General features: G+C 38.7%; 3 protein-coding genes across 3 annotated transcripts; 2 read left to right on the top strand and 1 right to left on the bottom strand.

Moving 5' to 3' along the window:
- Window positions 1-31: 31 nt before the first annotated feature.
- LOC136267426 (glucose-6-phosphate exchanger SLC37A4-like) lies at window positions 32-4716 on the bottom strand. Its single transcript, XM_066062578.1, has 5 exons — window positions 3873-4716; window positions 3319-3404; window positions 540-653; window positions 324-462; window positions 32-273 (listed from the first exon to the last, which is right to left on the bottom strand). The coding sequence occupies exons 1-5, from the start codon at window positions 4651-4653 to the stop codon at window positions 101-103; spliced, it is 1293 nt and encodes a 430-aa protein (XP_065918650.1). The 5' UTR covers window positions 4654-4716; the 3' UTR covers window positions 32-100.
- LOC136267427 (nucleoporin NUP35-like) lies at window positions 4583-7219 on the top strand. Its single transcript, XM_066062579.1, has 12 exons — window positions 4583-4737; window positions 4790-4890; window positions 4951-5066; window positions 5122-5227; window positions 5321-5393; window positions 5997-6084; window positions 6141-6197; window positions 6450-6519; window positions 6574-6633; window positions 6682-6750; window positions 6895-7017; window positions 7065-7219. Exons 1-12 carry the CDS (start codon window positions 4725-4727, stop codon window positions 7143-7145), a joined length of 957 nt encoding a protein of 318 aa, XP_065918651.1. The 5' UTR covers window positions 4583-4724; the 3' UTR covers window positions 7146-7219.
- On the top strand, window positions 7212-19250 carry LOC136267425 (nicotinamide phosphoribosyltransferase-like). The gene is made up of 18 exons (XM_066062577.1): window positions 7212-7386; window positions 7532-7645; window positions 7693-7789; window positions 7837-7926; window positions 7973-8031; window positions 14144-14218; window positions 14265-14348; window positions 14396-14472; window positions 14534-14587; window positions 14639-14699; window positions 14751-14797; window positions 14853-14917; window positions 14970-15044; window positions 15095-15165; window positions 15218-15311; window positions 18265-18344; window positions 18394-18516; window positions 18996-19250. The coding sequence occupies exons 1-18, from the start codon at window positions 7336-7338 to the stop codon at window positions 19089-19091; spliced, it is 1413 nt and encodes a 470-aa protein (XP_065918649.1). The 5' UTR covers window positions 7212-7335; the 3' UTR covers window positions 19092-19250.
- The last annotated feature ends 56 nt before the right edge of the window (window positions 19251-19306 follow it).

The following is a 19306-nucleotide window of genomic DNA, read 5'->3' as shown; positions in this document are numbered from 1 at the left end:
CAGCCCCCACTTAGTTATCAGACCATATCTGTTCATTCTACTGATACATCTATGTAATTGTAATATCAAATACTGTACAAATATAATATAGTTCATTAAATCATTGCTGTTTCTTGGCTGCCACATTAGCTATGTCACTATAATTCTTGATCAACAAGTAACTGGCTAGTAAAATAAACACCACACCAACTGACTCTAATATCAAGAAGGCGTAACTCCAGCCAATCATCTTGGTAATGAAACCAAATGGAAGACCAGCATAGAAAGCTCCAACTATGAAATAAAAGGTACCGTGGGATTTAGAAAATTTCCCTCTTGCTCACTTTGTGCGAACAAAGCAGCCATGGCATGGCTTGATCCAGTCAGTTCTGGGGCTACACAGTCCATGGCTGCCACTCCTACCAGAACTGTGCCTCCCTCCAGTAAACCACCAGCAATAAACTGGAGAATGCTCAGCAACACCTGCAAAAATTAAGATGCTTTGATAGAAATCCCACACAGTGGAAAAAAAAGGGAGAAGGAACAAAATCTATTTGTACCTCAGATACACCTGGCATTACGACTGCGCTCAACATATGTAGTGTTCCAATCACAAACACACCATTGAGGAAAATGGCAGGAGCTCTGGGATGCTCACGTAGTTTATCACCATCCTGTACAAGTGGCACATACAATAAGCACATCTGTATATAGAATATACAACACAATGAGACTGCCAAATAAGTAGATACCTGCTGATAATGTCATAAAAATAGGTGCATATAGTGCAAATGATACATAATATGGGGCTCTGTGTTAAACCATTAGGACAAACTGATTTACACATACAACACATTATTATTGCATTCAAGTAAGGTATACTTATAGGGTTGCTGTATTTGGCGGATCAACGGATCACATGAACATAATCCACTGCTCATTGGAGATGTTTATAAGTATTGTGTCAGTGTTGTAGTATACTTGGTATAATAATTATTTTACTAATGATGACAAAATGCTGCACACTTCACTTCATCACTAAAATGCCCATGCACTGTTCCAGATTTACAGATTTAGCTACGGCCGTTTACGGTCATACGCATATAGTACATCTATATAGTCCACTATCAGGTGCTGCATGTGTACATTGTTAGCCATGGATAGGCAGGTGTTTGAGGAGACTATGGATTTTATCGACTTTTGAGTTAGTTAACTTGGCGAGCTGATTAGCTATTGACGAACTTCTTTATTGAAGCAAAGATTCTGAACAGGAAAGCAGGTTAATTCAGCGGTCTGATGGCCAGGGCACACTCTCCTCCCATGAGAAAAGAAGGTAAATTATAGAATGAATGTAGGATCACAGCTGCGGCACAGGCTGGCTGTAATTAGTCTCACCATAGATAATAGAGTAAAGGGATAGGAAACGCAAGCGATTTCCGGTTTGATTTCCGTTTTGATTTCCGTTACGCGTGACTTGAAAGGACAAGACAGTTTTGTGAGAATTAGTGTTCTAAGCAGCGTAAATAGTAATCCAACAGACTACAGTAAGTATTTAGGCCTATGTGAGAGATTTTGGCAAGAGAATTCAGACCGTAGATTTTGTAACAAAGCGTATCGCATTAACCTTGATTGTTACACGCTGTCACACTTTCGCTCATCGTACCTACATGCCTCGTCCATACCGCTTCTTTTATAGCCGGTTCCACTTTCGAATCTTGTGGTAAGCTAGGCGTGTCACCAACACAGTCTTTTAGCGTTGCGTTGTACTGCAAGGTGGTTAAAACTTTTGGTTAAAAATGGAAGATACTTAGTCGTTTCTTCAAGCAACAGTTCCTGTGTTGCTCCGATATTTCCTCTGGTTCCCTCTGTTAAATGGTAAGGAATAGGTTAATCACAGTTAAAAGGATAGAATATATTTACGAAGAAAGTAAAGTGGTTTAAAGTAATTTTTGGGCCGTTTTTTTCACTTTCAATCTCCTTTAATTTTGCGTATAACTTCCTTGAGGGTCGGTACCATCCTATTTCCCTCGATTACTTACTTGAGTTCACTGTAGCGAAGTTTCACAGTCGTTGGTTACAAAATTCTGTCGTTACAACAATTTGTTTCTCTTTGATACAAGCGCAGCAAGCGTAACGAGTATGTTCGTGACGTACTACACGGAATTCCAATAGAAATGTACGTATTTTGTGACGTCACGTTATTGCGTTTCCTATCCCTTTACTCTATTATCTATGGTCTCACCTTCCCAACTAAATGACAAAAAAAAAAATACTGGCTGGCTTAGGCTTTACAGGTTTTTGCAATTGAATTCGGCGACTTTGCAATTGAATTCGTCCCGTTTGCAATTGAGTTCGTCGCTTTTGCAATTGAATTCGTCCCGTTTGCAATTGAATTCGTCCCGTTTGCAGTTGAATTCGTCGGTTTTGCAATTGAATTCGTCCCGTTTACAATTGAATTCGTCGCTTTTGCAATTGAATTCGTCCATAACAAGAATGGCAGCTGGAGCAAACATGAAAACATGATGTAGCAGCTGCTACAAGAACTTGTTCAAGTACAACAGTAGTAAACAACTCTTTATAAGGCAATAATTCTTCCTCTACAGCCTCTCCAACAACATTCCAAACTCTAGTACGCCATTCGCGATGGGTGTGGTCACTCGCGAGCAAGCTAATTAACTTGTCAGACAGCTATCAACTTCGCGTACTACCAGCTTCAATTACCTTCTAGTGTCTCAAGTGTAACTCTCCAAGGCATAAATAGTTCATCTCTTAATGAACGGGTTGGTTTCTTGGAGCCGTTTTGTTTATGACGAATTGTAATGCAAACTCGACGAATTCTATTGCAAAACCGACTAATTCAACTGCAAAAGCGACGAATTCAATTGCAAAACCGACGAATTCAATTGCAAACGGGACGAATTCAATTGCAATACCGACGAATTCAATTGCAAACGGGACGAATTCAATTGCAAACGGGACGAATTCAATTGCAAAGGCGACGAATTCAATTGCAAAAACCTGTAATACTTCAGTTTGATCATAGGTACGTAGTAGACCTAATCTATAAATGTAATAACATGATGTCAGTGGCTTTACCTTCAACTGTCATGTAGCTAGCTAAATCCAGAATGGTGTGTGGGCATTTAAGCGATGAAGTGAGGTGTGCAGTGTTTTGTATTATATCAATCATAGATTATATACTGACACAATGCTTATAAACATCTCCAATGAGCAGTGGAATATGTTCATCACATGATCCGTCGACCCGTCATCCGTGATCCACCAAATACAGCAACCCATACTTATAATTCTTACAATATTGTCACCTTGTGAGCTCACCTGTTTGATTAATTTGTCAGACAAATATCCGATGAGAATAGTCCCTATTACGCCACCAGCCTGGTACATGCCAACACATGTAGCAGCTAAATGGAACAAAAGCTGAGTGACATGAATAGAGACGACTATTACAATGTATGTAGTAAGGCATTGACATAGTTATACCTAACCAAGCAGGATTAAAGGGACATCCACTCTGTTAAGCTGGAAAATGAAGTGACTGTTCTATTAGAGCATTATGATCACTTCTCTGCAATATCATTCATGCATAAATAGCTTTAGCATAGCACTGCTTGAAAAGAGATTACCCCTTCATAATTTTAATTGGCAGATCTGATATGACGTGTCAACAACACTTAAGTGATGTGTAAGGTAAAATTTAAGACGGTTTCCTGGAATGTCAAGAACCTTCATCTCCCCTCTTCCCTGACAATTATCACATCTAATAGTTTTTACTATTACACTTCACAATATAAGTTTCAGCTAAACAATTTTATGCAGCTTGGAGAGTTATACAAGCCATACCAACCAACATATCTGGGCCCTGTACCTACCTTCTGTTTCAGTAAAAAATGCTTCTTCCATAAAGTACAGTTGACTCCAGTCACTGACACAATGTCTGATCAGACTAAGTGTGAGGTAACATAGTGACACTACCCACACGTCAAGATCTAACAGAACTTGGTACCAATGGTGCTGCTTCTTTTTTGGCCCAACAACCTCTTGTTTGTCTGTCACTGCCGATGGCTTTTCTAAGTCCTCAGGAGGGAAATCGCTGAGCAGTAACCATAGAAACACTCCTGTTACAAGGGCTGTTACACCAGTGAGATAAAATGTGATCTCCCATTCAAAATAGAGTGAAATGTAAGCAAAAGTTATAGGAGTGACCATAGCACCAACATTGCCAGCTGCAGATAGGATGGCCCACCAAGTTGTAATCTCATCAGGAGCATACCAATTTCTCAATATCTTAGCACAACCTGGCCAGCCTAGTCCTTGCATGTATCCACAAATACCCCATATCATTGCCAATATAATAACATTGTTTGTTATAGGGAATAAAAGACAGCAGATTCCACTTGACATCAAACCAATTGATACCAATATCTTTCCACTAAACATGTCTGACATAACACCTGAAACGAATTTGCTGACTCCATATAATATGGTGAAACTGCTTGCAATAGTGCCTAAGTCCGTCTTATCTAAATTCATGTATCGAGTAAGGTCCGGCATTGAAGCCACATAACATTTGCGACAGAAATAATACAAGAACCATCCCAAACACATCCCAGTGAAGACGAAGAATCGTTCTCGGTGAAAATTTGTACCCATGCTTTCTTGACTGTATTCTAGCAAACGCACACGGTGGGTATTAGTTAGAATTGATCAAATTGATTTGAAGCATGATGGACCAAGGTAAATATCAAGCAGCCATAACGTCTATTTTACACTTTTTATTTTGCTAAAGGTTATCAAGCGGTTGGGCAGCCACCGTATTTGGGCGGAATGGCAAACGGAGAAGGGTATTTGCCACCGTTCTTGATGGGCTCCCCTGCTTCAGCCAAATCGGTAAGATTGACAGACAGTAGATAACAACTATATTGCTTTACTATGACTCTCTGTTGCCAGCCTCATAGTGGATTTAGCAGTAACTACAGACATACCAAAACTACCCCTACACTCAGTACACACCCACAACATTATGGACCAATGACAGACACAACCAATCTCGCCATATCTCACAAGTATTGAACCATTGTATGACTTTGTGATGTGTGTATGTGGTGTGTGTCCTTACAGAGCACCCATGGATAGAGCAGGGCCTCCTGTACAAGGTCTCTATGATAACACGGCATCACCAAAGTCTAGTACACCCATGACTACAAGTTCTCCTGCCAGAAGACAAGTATGTTTATATATATAATTGTGTGTTTGAAACATCATATGCACCAACATGGATGTACATGTTTCTGTGCTCAAAATTTGTTTTTCACTTCAGTTGAACTTCACCAGCTTTAACAGTCTTGGACAGGCGAGTCCTATGGTCAACTATCATACTCCTGCATCAGAAGGTAGACTGTAGTGTGTATGGATGTATGTGTGTCAGAGGAGGTTGGACACGATATAAGCACTTCTGACATTTATTACTGTTAATTGCATATTTTTAATATGTGACGAGGAGTAAGTGATAGAAAAAATGTTTAGCACTACGTTACCTTGTGCTTCTTAAGATGAACAACAAATTCTTATTGCAAGGCAAGTGTGCAGGTTTCTAATTCTCTATTCGATTCTCTGTGAAGCCAAGCTAGCGGCGTCCGCTTTTCTTTTTCAAGACCTTGAGAGGCTTTGTTAGCATGCACATTGTTTTCTTCGACAATTATTGTGCTAAAATACACGTACATATAAGGCGTCCCTGTAGTATTACACATCGATTCCACTTTCAAACGTTTACACACGTGATCCCCGTAGATTTCTCAAGAGCGATTTATGTGCCTGGAGTAATGGAGTTGACCGGCTGAATAGGCTAAACTTGAAGTGCACTCTCGAATGGTATTTGTGAAAACTTTGGTGAGCGCTTGGTTAAACTTTCAATACAAAATATATGCGCTCACGTGTGCGTGTCCAACCTCCTCTGTGTGTTTGTGTGGTGTAGCATTTGTTACATGTGTGCTCAGGTCTAAACATGTCTGGAGTACATCAACAACACATTCAGTCAACAAAATATTTATCTCCTGCTCAAATTGATCCTTTCTACACTCAAGGGTGCGCTTAATCGTCACACCCAAAGGATACGTACATCATCATTATTTCTCCTACAGGGAGGACTTGTTAACAGGCAATGATCTCTACCAACAATGCTGGGTGACTGTATACGGGTAAACTCTAAATGTGTTTTCAGTTTTGAAATGTGCATTTTTGTCCTCATGCTATGGCAAGTATGATGTTATTTGCTTTGATACAATTTGCTGATACTGTACTTGATTTACTCATCTGATATTTTGTATAAGATTTCATCTGAGTTTCAAAGCTACATTTTTGTGCACTGTTGCCAGAACTTTTATGCAACTTTCAATTTAAAATTTTATGTATATTCTCATGACATTTTAACAATTGTATAATTCTTTCAGGTTCCCTCCTGCTTCAGCTTCTTTTATATTGGAACAGTTTGCTCAATATGGAACCATCTTAAAACATGTTGTAAGTAGATCACTAAGTCATTGTGATGGTCAGTTTGGATGGTTGACCTTTCAGATATGTTCTAATGGAAATTGGATGCATATTTTATATCAGTCCAAACTACAAGCAAAAAAGGTAATCGGTTTATGAACAAAGCTACGTATGTTTATTTGGTTGTTCCAGGCTCTTAGTAAAAACGGCAAAGTATTTGGCAGTGATATAATGGTAGGAGTTCAACCGTGTATTGACAAAGTGAGTGCCCATTTTTGTATTTCGCTCACAATATATTTCACAAGATCTACAAAAACTTTCTGCCTTATTTTAGAGTGACCAGTTTATACACTGTATGAATATTGGCCTTAACCACTGTGGTTATTGTAATACTTATTTTTTCAGTCAGTGATAGAGAGTGAACAATCAACTGTGGCCAACTCACTTACTACAACGATACCCAACAGAAGCCTCGGTAACATGCGTCCACTAACAGCTGCATACCATGCAACACAAGCACATAACGAGGTATGATCTTGCAAACCTTTTCATTATTCACAATATTTCTTTTCCAGGTGGTTCCATCCAATCCCAACACTCCCCATAAAGACAATGGCTTTATTGCCAAAGCAATGGAATATTTTTTTGGCTGGTGACAAGTTTTGTATTGTAGCCAATTTGTTTTTGTAAATGTGCGCGTATTAAATTACAATTATTTAAGATTTTTTTACACCTTGGCAACGGAACGCTTTTTTAAGCACGTGTCTGAGTTGTGATGTCTGTCGTGATTACAACTGCTGGTGAAATCCCCAGTCAATTCTGAGAAATTCAGATTATATCATCGCAATGGCGCAGCCGTGCTGCGGAAATTTGCTCCTTATAACAGATTCGTACAAGGTGACTTGATTAAGTGTATGCATGCTATAATTGGCGTGAAAATGTGATAACGATGACGTGTCACGTGCAAGTTCAAGGGTCCGCTCTCTGTATATCACATCTGTTTGCTGTTCATTTCAATTTTTGTATGTTATGTACTCCATAGGTATCCCACCATAAGCAGTACCCTCCTAACACCCATACAGTTTACTCCTACTTTGAAAGCAGAGGTGGTGTATATCCTGAGACTGTGTTCTTTGGTCTGCAGTATATACTAAAGGTCAGTAAAGTGGTGCAAGGACTTTTAATGATAAAAATTCTCCACAGAAATATTTTGTGGGCTGTGTTGTAACTAAAGAAAAGATTGCTGAGGCTAAAGCAGTATATGATGCTCACTTGGGACCAGGAATATTTAACGAAGAAGGTTTGCTCTGCTGCAATTTGTGCACACTTAATACGTATCTCATATAGGATGGCTGTACATTGTTGAAAAACACAACGGAAGACTTCCCATAAGAATTAAGGCCATTCCAGAAGGCACAGTTGTCCCTTATAAAAATGGTATCATTTAATAGTGTTGTGACCTTAAATGTACAGCACTATATAGTATTGTTCACGGTGGAAAATACTGATCCAAATTGTTACTGGCTAACCAACTATCTCGAGGTATGCCTCAATGTGTTGTGTTGTAGTGTATGTCTGCATGGGCTTATGACATTGGCATGTAAAATCAGGGAAAAAAGATGTATAGTTGTCCCTACACTAAGGTGTAAGCTAAATCTAATCAAAAACAGCCAAGCTGTAAAAAAAGGAGTGCAGCCCTTGAAAAGGCTATGGTGAAAAAAGATGTGAAATCCAAGGTGGCGGCCAAGAAATGGCTATGATGGTAGGTTAATGGTAAAAATTTTAATAACGACAATTCAGGTGAATTTGGTGCCGCTTGGTCAATTGGCACAAAATTCACCTGAATTGTTGTTATTAAAACTTTACCATTAACCTACCATCACAGCCATTTCTTGCGAGGGCCGCACTCCTTTTTTTACAGCTTAGCTGTTTTTGATTAGATTTCACTTCTTTTTGTATTTGTATACCCCAAAGCCGGCCTATGGCCAGCTTTGGGGCTTTTTAACCTATATATTTTTCTTTACCACAGGAAAAAGAAAAAGATGAAGCAGATTTTATAAATACTTTAACTCATTCTGATTTTATCAGTAAATGTACACATTATATATATAATGCATATATCAAGAGTTCATTATATTATGAACTCTTGCATATATTTATTACATGTCAATTAATCCCCACAGGATAATTTGCAGCTGATCTCTCTACTGGGTGACTTGAAATGTAGCTGAACTCTCTACAGGGTGATATGCTTGTACGTAGATGAACTCTTTACTGGATTCTCTCTACAGGGTGACTTGACTCTAGCTGAACTCTCTGCAGGGTTATCTGTTTGTAGTTGAATTCTCTACAGGGTGATTTGTTTGCAGCTGAACTCTCTACAAGGCAACTTCTTCTAGCTGATCTGTCTACAGGGTGACTTGTTTCTAGCTGGTCTCTCTACAGGGAGATTTGTTTGTAGCTGAATTCTCTACAGGGTGATTTGTTTGCAGCTGAACTCTCTACATGATGATTTCATTGTAGCTGAACTCTCTACAGGGTGATTTGCTTGTAGCTGAAATCCCTACAGGTGATTTGTTTGTAGCTGAACTCTCTACAAGGTGATATTTCTAGGTGATCTCTCTACAGGATGACTTGTTTCTAACTGAACTCTCAACAGGGTGATCTGTTCATAGCTGAACTTTCTTCTGGGTGATTTGTTTGCAGCTGAACTCTCTACATGATGGTTTCTTTGTAGCTGAACTCTCTACAAGGTAACTTCTTCTAGCTGAACTCTCTACAGGGTGACTTGTTTCTAGCTGATCTCTCTACAGGGTGACTTGTTTCTAGCTGAACTCTCTACAGGTGATTTGTTTGCAGCTGAACTCTCTACATGGTGGTTTCTTTGTAACTGAACTCTCTAGAGGTAACTTCTTCTAGCTGATCTTTCTACAGGGTGATTTGTTTGTAGCTGGATTCTCTACAGGGTGATTTATTTGCAGCTGAACTCTCTACAAGGTGACTTCTTCTAGCTGAACTCTCTACAGGGTGATTTGTTTGTAGCTGAACTTCCTACAAGCTAACTACTTCTAGCTAATCTTTCTACAGGCGATTTGTTTGTAGCTGAGTTCTCTACAGGGTGTTTGTTTGCAGCTGAACTCTCTACATGGTAGTTTCTTTGTAGCTGAACTCTCTACAAGGTAACTTCTTCTAGCTGATATTTTTACAGGGCATATTTGTTTGTAGCTGAGTTCTCTACAGGGTGATTTGTTTGCAGCTGAACTCTCTACATGGGAGTTTCATTGCAGCTGAACTCTCTACAATGTGACTTCTTCTAGCTGAACTCTCTACAGGGTGACTTGTTTCTAGCTGAACTCTCTACAGGTGATTTGTTCGCAGCTGAACTCTCTACATGGTGGTTTCTTTGTAACTGAACTCTCTACAAGGTAACTTCTTCTAGCTGATCTTTCTACAGGGTGATTTGTTTGTAGCTGGATTCTCTACAGGGTGATTTATTTGCAGCTGAACTCTCTACAAGGTGACTTCTTCTAGCTGAACTCTCTACAGAGTGATTTGTTTGTAGCTGAACTCTCTACATGGTAGTTTCTTTGTAGCTGAACTCTCTACAAGGTGACTTCTTCTAGCTGATCTCTCTACAGGGTGATTTGTTTGTAGCTGAACTCTCTACAGGTGATTTGTTTGTAGCTGAACTCTCTACAAGGTGATACTTCTAGGTGATCTCTCTACAGGATGACTTGTTTCTAACTGAACTCTCAACAGGGTGATCTGTTCATAGCTGAACTTTCTACTGGGTTATTTGTTTGCAGCTGAACTCACTACATGGTGGTTTCTTTGTAGCTGAACTCTCTACAAGGTAATTTCTTCTAGCTGAACTCTCTACAGGGTGACTTGTTTCTAGCTGATCTCTCTGCAGGGTGATCTGTTCATAGCTGAACTTTCTACAGGGTGATTTGTTTGCAGCTGAACTCTCTACATGGTAGTTTCTTTGTAGCTGAATCTCTACAATGTGACTTCTTCTAGCTGAACTCTCTACAATGTGACTTGTTTTCTAGCTGATCTCTCTACAGGGTGACTTGTTTCTAGCTGAACTCTGTACAGGTGATTTGTTTGCAGCTGAACTCTCTACAAGGTGACTTCTTCTAGCTGAACTCTCTACAAGGTGACTTCTTCTAGTTGAACTCTCTACAGGGAGATCTTTTCATAGCTGAACTCTCGACAGGATGATTTGTTTGCAGCTGAACTCTCTACATGATGATTTCTTTGTAGCTGAACATTCTACAGGGTGATTTGTTTTTAGTTGAACTCCCTACAAAGTAACTTCTTCTAGCTAATCTTTCTACAGGGCGATTTGTTTGTAGCTGAGTTCTCTACAGGGTGATTTGTTTGCAGCTGAACTCTCTACATGGTAGTTTCTTTGTAGCTGAATTCTCTACAATGTGACTTCTTCTAGCTGAACTCTCTACAAGGTGACTTGTTTTCTAGCTGATCTCTCTACACGGTGAGTTGTTTCTAGCTGAACTCTCTACAAGTGATTTGTTTCTAGCTGAGCTCTCTACATGATGGTTTGTTGTAGCTGAACTCTCTACAAGGTAAATTCTTCTAGCTGATCTTTTTACAGGGCATATTTGTTTGTAGCTGAGTTCTCTACAGGGTGATTTGTTTGCAGCTGAACTCTCTACATGGGAGTTTCATTGTAACTGATCTCTCTACAATGTGACTTCTTCTAGCTGAACTCTCTACAGGGTGACTTGTTTCTGGCTGATCTCTCTACAGGGTGACTTGTTTCTAGCTGAACTCTCTACAGGTAATTTGTTTGCAGCTGAACTCTGGTTTCTTTGTAGCTGAACTCTCTACAAGGTAACTTCTTCTAGCTGATCTTTCTACAGGGTGATTTGTTTGTAGCTGAATTCTCTACAGGGTGATTTATTTGCAGCTGAACTCTCTACAAGGTGACTTCTTCTAGCTGAACTCTCTACAGGGTGACTTGTTTCTGGCTGATCTCTCTACAGGGTGACTTGTTTCTAGTTGAACTCTCTACAGGTGATTTGTTTGCAGCTGAACTCTGGTTTCTTTGTAGCTGAACTCTCTACAAGGTAACTTCTTCTAGCTGATCTTTCTACAGGGTGATTTGTTTGTAGCTGAATTCTCTACAGGGTGATTTATTTGCAGCTGAACTCTCTACAAGGTGACTTCTTCTAGCTGAACTCTCTACAGAGTGATTGATTTTTTTGCAGCTGAACTCTCTACAGTGTGATTTGTTTGTAGCTGAACTCTCTACAGGGTGATCTGTTCGTAGCTGAACTCCCTACAAGGTAACTTCTTCTAGCTGATCTTTCTACAGGGCGATTTGTTTGTAACTGAGTTCTCTACAGGGTGATTTGTTTGCAGCTGAACTCTCTACATGGTAGTTTCTTTGTAGCTGAACTCTCTACAATGCGACTTCTTCTAGCTGAACTCTCTACAGGGTGACTTGTTTCTAGCTGATCTCTCTACAGGGTGACTTGTTTCTAGCTGAACTCTCTACAGGGGATTTGTTTGCAGCTGAACTCTCTACAAGGTAACTTCTTCTACCTGATCTTTCTACAGGGTGATTTGTTTGTAGCTGAATTCTCTACAGGGTGACTTGTTTCTAGCTGATCTCTGTACAGGGTGACTTGTTCCTGCTGAACTCTCTACAGGTGATTTGTTTGCAGCTGAACTCTCTTACATGGTGGTTTCTTTGTAGCTGAACTCTCTACAAGGTTACTTCTTCTAGCTGATCTCTCTACAACATGACTTGCTTCTAACTGAACTCTCTACAGTGTGATCTGTTCATAGCGGAACTTTCTACTGGGTGATTTGTTTGTAGCTGAACACTTTGCATGATTGTTTCTTTGTAACTGAACTCTCTACAAGGTAACTTCTTCTAGCTGATCTCTCTACAGGGCAATTTGTTTGAGCTGAACTCTCTACATGATGGTTTCTTTGTAGCTGAACTCTCTATTAGGTACCTTCTTCTGGCTGATCTGACTACAGGGTGACTTGTTTGTAACTGAATTCCCTACAGAATAATTTGCAATGTAATATAATTGAATAAATTATAAATGCAGCTGAATGCTTTATTAGGGTGACTGTTCTATTAGAGTATCTCGATCTCGCATTTGCTACACGTAGTTGCCTTTCGAATCATAACTCAGTGGTTTGTAATCCAATTCTTCTGTACTACTGCAAGGACTTTCTATGATGATTATTCCAGCTACATACTGATTTTCAGCTCATTGCTCTAAGCAGTTTGCCTGGTAGACACGAAAACTAATAGTTTTTTATTCATAAAAATCGATTGTGTAATTTTGACACAAGTCGGGTTTTTGTGTCATATCTCCGTGGTCTTTATCCCAATTCCTTTCAAACCACAAAAAAGCACTCCTACGATGGTTGCTCCATCTACATATCAATTTTCAACTGATTCCTCAAAGGAGTTTACCCTGTAGGCGTGACAGACCTTCGACCTTATTTTACGCAAATAATCGGTCATAACTCCGTGAATGTTCGTCGGATTCCTATCAAAGTTGGTACACAGATCCGCCTTAATGAGCCCTTTAAGTGTGCCAAATTTCAGCCCGATCCGAGCGCGCATTCGTGTTTTATGGCGGATTTTGCGAAGTGTGCGAAATGAAGTAGAAGAAAAAAAACGAAGAAATTAAAACGAAATTTTGTTCGCTCGTATCTCGGAAATGGCTGGAGCAATTTTCTTCAAATTTGATGTGTAGACCCCCCTTACTGGTCGGCACCTCTCTAGCAAATTTGGTTCCAATCAGATAAGGGATCACAGAGCTACATAGGTGTGAAAATTGCATTTTCTTTCTTCCTGTTAATATACTCACGGGTGGCATGCCGGCTTGGGCCGCACGACACACTACCGTGTGTCTTGATATTCATATTATTCATGAGGTGTTAGAATAACTAAATTGTGTATGATTCATGGAGGAGTAAATGCCAGAGTATATAGTTTGTTTTAGTACTGGTTCTAAATATTAGGTTTCTGTTGCCAAGTGAGGTAGTATGAACAATTTGTAGATATGATTATAATTCCAGAAGGGTTAGAACTTCCATCATTTATTACTATAAGAATGTCTGGGATGTTGTAGATTTCTCACCTTCACCTTAGTTTAAAATATATGCAATTTGTCAGAATGTATTCTTGGCAACTGTAGGTATTGGAATAGTAGTAGTATGTGAATGACAGGTGTTGTGCTACATGTAGATGGCTATGTATATGAAGGAGCAAATTTTTGGAGTAAGGCCGTTAAATGATATCACAGCTTGAAAATTAATTCAGTGAAGTACCAGCATTTCCACTTGCATAGATACTGAAATCTGATCCTTCCTATTATGTACCATTTACTGTATGTATATACGGTGAAGCCTCTCCAATGACTCTCCAAATTTAGGACAAACCAGAAAAACCTTCTTAAATAGTATGAAGATTTTGATCTTGGCTCCAATAGGATCTAGCCCTATACTCTGAAAGAGAGAAACCTTATTACAGCAAATAAATTTGGGTCCATTATAGAAAGACTCCAATAAGCGTAATTTCAATATTACAATACAGCTTTGGGATTTAAGACTTGCGTACATGTACGTACTACTGACTTACTATGTTATTTTATTTCAGACAATACTTGTTGAGGTCTGGTACCCCATGACTGTTGCCACCCAGTCGAGAGCCTTTAAAGAGGTCATTGCCAAGGTAACAGTATTTCTCTTTAAGACTGTGCTGTATATTTTGTATCTAGTACCTTAGTGAAACAGCAGATAATCTAGAGGGACTTCCCTTTAAGTTACATGACTTTGGCTTTCGAGGAGTTTCATCTGTAGAAGTAACTATAAAATTATGTGTTATTGCTTATATAAAAATATTATGCAGACAGCTGCACTGGGAGCTGCCAGCCATCTTGTAAACTTTAAGGGAACAGACACAATTGCAGGTATTGTAATGGCAAGGTATGTAACAAAGTGGTTTTTTAAAAATTTGACTGCTCTATTAGAGTATTTTATTGTGCAGGGACTACTACAGCTGTCCGATGGCTGGCTTCTCTATACCAGCAGCAGAACACAGGTTAATCTAAGTTTATAATGACTTGACTTTATTGGTAGTTAATTTAATTAGTACTATCACTGTGTGGGGCAGAGATAAGGAGGTGGAAGCTTACAGAAACATGGTCACTCAGGTATGTGATTAAAAATTCTGTAGATAAGAAAATGTCTAATTTTTTTTACAGTTTCCAAATGGGATGGTAGCTTGTGTCAGTGACAGTTACAATATTTGGTATGGAGATCAACACTTAATTTGTGACTGTTCTATTAGAGTAAATGACATATAGGGAAGCTTGTGGAAAGATGTGGGGAGAAGAACTTAAAGCTCTAGTAGAGGATCGAGGAAAGAGAGGTGTGTAGCCATGTCATCCATTGTATGTCATTGTCACCCCCTCTTCCTGCAGATGTGGGCCCACTTGTTATCAGACCAGACTCTGGTGACCCTCCAACTACTGTATTAAAAGTTCTTAACATACTTGGTAATGGACTTGTATGCACTATCCTATCTACACATGTTGTCTACATATAGGTGAAAAGTTTGGTACACAGATGAACAGCAAGAAGTACAAAATGTTACCTCCTTACATAAGAGTGATACAGGTAATATTCAGTATGATAATTAGAGGTGAATTGCTATCATCTATACCTGTAGGGTGATGGTATCAACTATGACATGGTTGGTAAGATTCTAACCCACATGAAGGAGAATGGGTGGAGTGCTGATAATGTGGCGTTTGGTAGTGGAGGTATGTAGTGTGTTTACACGTGTCTCTGTAATTTGTAGTATGGTAGATTGTATGTTGTGTAGTGCGTACATGTGTTTGAATTTCTTCCTTTGTTCTGCTGTGTTAAGGATAATCATACAGTACAGTAGTATAGTAGGATCACAAAGGTGTGGTAATGGCCCTTAAAAAAATATCACCCAAAAACCAGCCTCACTTTTCCCAGACAATAATGAGGCAGTATTGGTTAGGTAAAACACTAAGCCCAAACAAGCTTTCAGATCAACCTGAAATGCATTCAACAAGTTGCTACAAAATTTTACAAAAATATTTAACGGGAGTGACCGACTGACTGGTTGATGCCTTCAGACAAGTGTAGCTCAATAACGGCTAAGGCTACGGGCTTGACTTTTTCACTGTTCAACATTGCTTCAGCCCTAGAGGTGCCTCTTGGCATATCACAGTATATACAATGCATTCTTCATGGATTTACCAGTGTCCTCCTTTGTGTCCCATTTATCCTCCCATTCATCTTTGCTGACAGCGAAAGTGTCAGTTTGGCAGTAGCACATGATGGCTTCCCTTTGTAATGAAAATTGTTCATACTTTTCATAGTGGCTACTTTGATTGCAGAGGTGCTTTTTCTTGATTCGTAATGCTGTGTAATGGGTTGAACATACTGTAGCTGACAATGAAGAGTAATGGATACTTCACTTTTTCAGACAACAATTTATATAACTGGGGCATGTGGTGCCATTTCTTTGATGCAGTATGGTCCCTACTCTATTTGAATATTCCAAAATTTTTTGTGTACTTGTTTGTAAAGTTTTTTGTAAGTAATTATTATGATTGGTGAGCCCATGCATACCACAAAGAAAGAAATGCCGCCGCGTGCCCCAGCTACATGCCATTACACAACATTACAAATCAAGAACTGTTCGAAAAGCACTCTGCAATCCATGCATAGCACATCAATAAAAAGTACTGAAACAAGCTGGAGTAGTGCATGATATTAAATCACAGTAAAACAGTTAAGAAGTGTTATATCCCTACTGTGCATTTCCATTATGGTATCTTGAGCACAGTAGGGATATAACACTTCTTATTGCTTTACTGTGATATTTAATATCATGTACCACTACAGCTTGTTTCACTACTTTTTATCGATGTGTTATGGTCTCTACTATAGTTGAAAATTCCAATTTTTTTTGTGCATGTGTTTGTTAAATATTTTTTGTAAAATATAATTATTATGACTGGTGAACCCACGCTTACCGCATCAAAAGAAAGAAATGGCACCATGTTCCCCAGCTATCAATTATCGTCTGAAAAGTGAAGTATCCATAACGCTTCATTGTCAGCTGTGTTCAACCTGTTACACAGCATTCCAAATCAAGAACTATTGAAATAGCACCCCTGCAGTCAAAGTAGCCACTATGAAAAATACGGATAATTTCCGTTACGAAGGGAAGCTACAGTGTCATATGCTACTGCAAAATCGACAGTCAGCGAAGATGAATGGGACACAAAGGAGGACACTGGTAAGTCCATGAAGAATGCATTGTACATTAGGACGCCACGGTAGTTGTGACATACGGCATGTCGTGACATAAAGCTCCATGATATGATATGACATAGGTTTCTTTATGTTGTGACATAAATATTTCTTAATGCACACTTGTCATTCATAATGTAATAAATACTAGATGGTAGGAGAAAAATACAAATAAGTATTGTTGTTATTGCCATAGTTGTTAAGATATTTCCAATATTTAAGTTGATATTTTGCAGACATAAATCATTTCATAAGTAAAATGTAATGCAGAACTAAGAATTATGTCGTAACATAAATCTGCATGACATGACGTAAAAAAAAGCTGTTGTTGCATCCCTATTGTACGTACTGTGGTATGCCAAAAGACACCTCTTGGGCCGAAGTGACGTCGAACAGTGAAAAATCAAGCCCGTAGCCTTAGCCGTTATCAAGTTATGCTTGTCTGAAAGCATCAGCTGCAGTCAGTCAGTCACTAGAAAATTCTGTTTGATATATATATATATATATATATATATATTTTTTAAATGTCATAGCAACTTATTGAAAGGTCAGTCTGAAGGCTTGTTTGGGCTTAGTTATACTGCTTGCCTTACAATTTAATAACAGTAGTTATAGTAACAACAAAAAAAAAAAATTATGTGTATGGATCCCTAAGGCGTGACACTTTATTACATCATCGAAATGGTGCATCCACCATTTTTGAGGGCAAAAAATGTATTCATTTCATGCTAGGAATTTTTTTTTATAAAGTAATTGTACTGAAAAACAGAGTAGTGCTGTTAAAAAGTAAGTTACTAGGTAAAAATGCATAACATACTTGTTGCGTGGCAAGTTATCCCGCCTAGGGAAGGCTTTTGCAATAGAACACTCGATGCTTTTGCCCTCATTTCCCTCTGAAATCCCCCGTACATCATCGTGAAATCTGAAGCCGTAGCAACTTTTTTGCTGGATCATGCCTTAGTACGCATGTGGTATATAGATTAGAAGATAACATGTGTAGTGTAGACAGACAATTAAGTGGTCACCAAGTATTTGAAATTGTATTTAAATACTTTAGTATTTGTATTTAAGTACTGTCCTGAAAAAGTATTTGCAATCGTATTTGTATTTGGAATTTTTTTAGTATTTGTATTTGTAATTAAATACTATGCACTGTATTTGACTCCAAGTCTGACTTGGTGTTTACTGGGAAGTTAATGTCCAACTCTCACCAAATGGGTAAAATTCATGTGGGACTTCAGGGACCCATAGTTCCAATAGGCGTGGTATGGCCTATGTGAGGTACTAGTCATGCTCTACTGTTACTAATTTAAATAGTGTACAGGTGGAATTAGTGACCATGTGTATGGCAGCCAAAAGCTTTACTTTGTGTATGTACAGTATACTCTCCTATTTTATACATCTTGGATCTTTTATCAATAGGAAGTCTACTACAGAGAGTTAATCGTGACACACAGAAATGTGCCTACAAGTGTAGTTATGCTCTAGTGGATGGAAAAAATGTGAGCTGTTTCCTTATCACATGTTACACCACATCATAGTTGTGATTAGGTGAATGTGTTCAAAGAACCCATCACTGACATGGGCAAGAAATCAAAGAAAGGTCGACTAACATTGGAACATGATAATGGTCAATGGTCAACTACTCAGGAAGGCACGGGTAATCCAGACAAGGTGTGTGTATATGTGTATAGTGTATCACCTACACTCATATTTGTCTTTTGTTGTACAGTATTCATTTTCTCAGTTTCCGTGTGTACTGTACAGTGTGAATGTTTGTCTGGCGTATTTAGGTTTTTTTGTCAAAGTTTTCAAACCGTTGAATATGAGGTGAACAGTGATGTTGTTAGTCCAAGAGCTACGTAGGACCTTGATTATCTGAACAGTATAAGTGATTGTTTTATTAGAGTATTTTGTATCTGGTGTACATAGTGTGTGTTCTATTAGAGCAAACAAATATAGCTATGTTCTATTTTGAATGGAGCTCTGAATATAAATTAATGGACTGACTTATCTAGCACTTCTGTAGTGAACTGTTGAAGTTGAAAAAAGGTTTCATTTTGCCTCTAAGGCCACTGACTTGTAATTTTTATTTATTTTTTATTCTTTTATTGGCTGTGTACTTACTCAGTGTGGTGTGTGGTGTTCCACAGGACCAACTAGTGGTTGTGTATGAAAATGGTTCACTGATCAAAGACTGGACCTTTGATGAAGTGAGAGCAAGAGCTGAGATCGAACTACTCAAATGAGATTTTATGATTCTACTGGACTTTAACCAATTCTCTCCACCATGCCAGTTATTTTTGTAGACATTTGTTTTCTTTTGTTTTCAAATGTAAAACATACAGCACATAGGAACATAGTACAAATAATGCCATTAAATTTTAATAGGAATCATTGTTAAAGAATTGTTGAATGATTTGCCATTAATCTAACAATGTGCACTGTCAAACGGTCGGCTTTG

This window comes from Dysidea avara, chromosome 9, assembly GCF_963678975.1.
Source record: "Dysidea avara chromosome 9, odDysAvar1.4, whole genome shotgun sequence".
Taxonomy (NCBI): Eukaryota; Metazoa; Porifera; class Demospongiae; order Dictyoceratida; family Dysideidae; genus Dysidea; species Dysidea avara.
The sequence above is the reverse complement of the archived record's forward strand: the minus strand, read 5'-3'. Positions and strand labels throughout refer to the sequence as shown.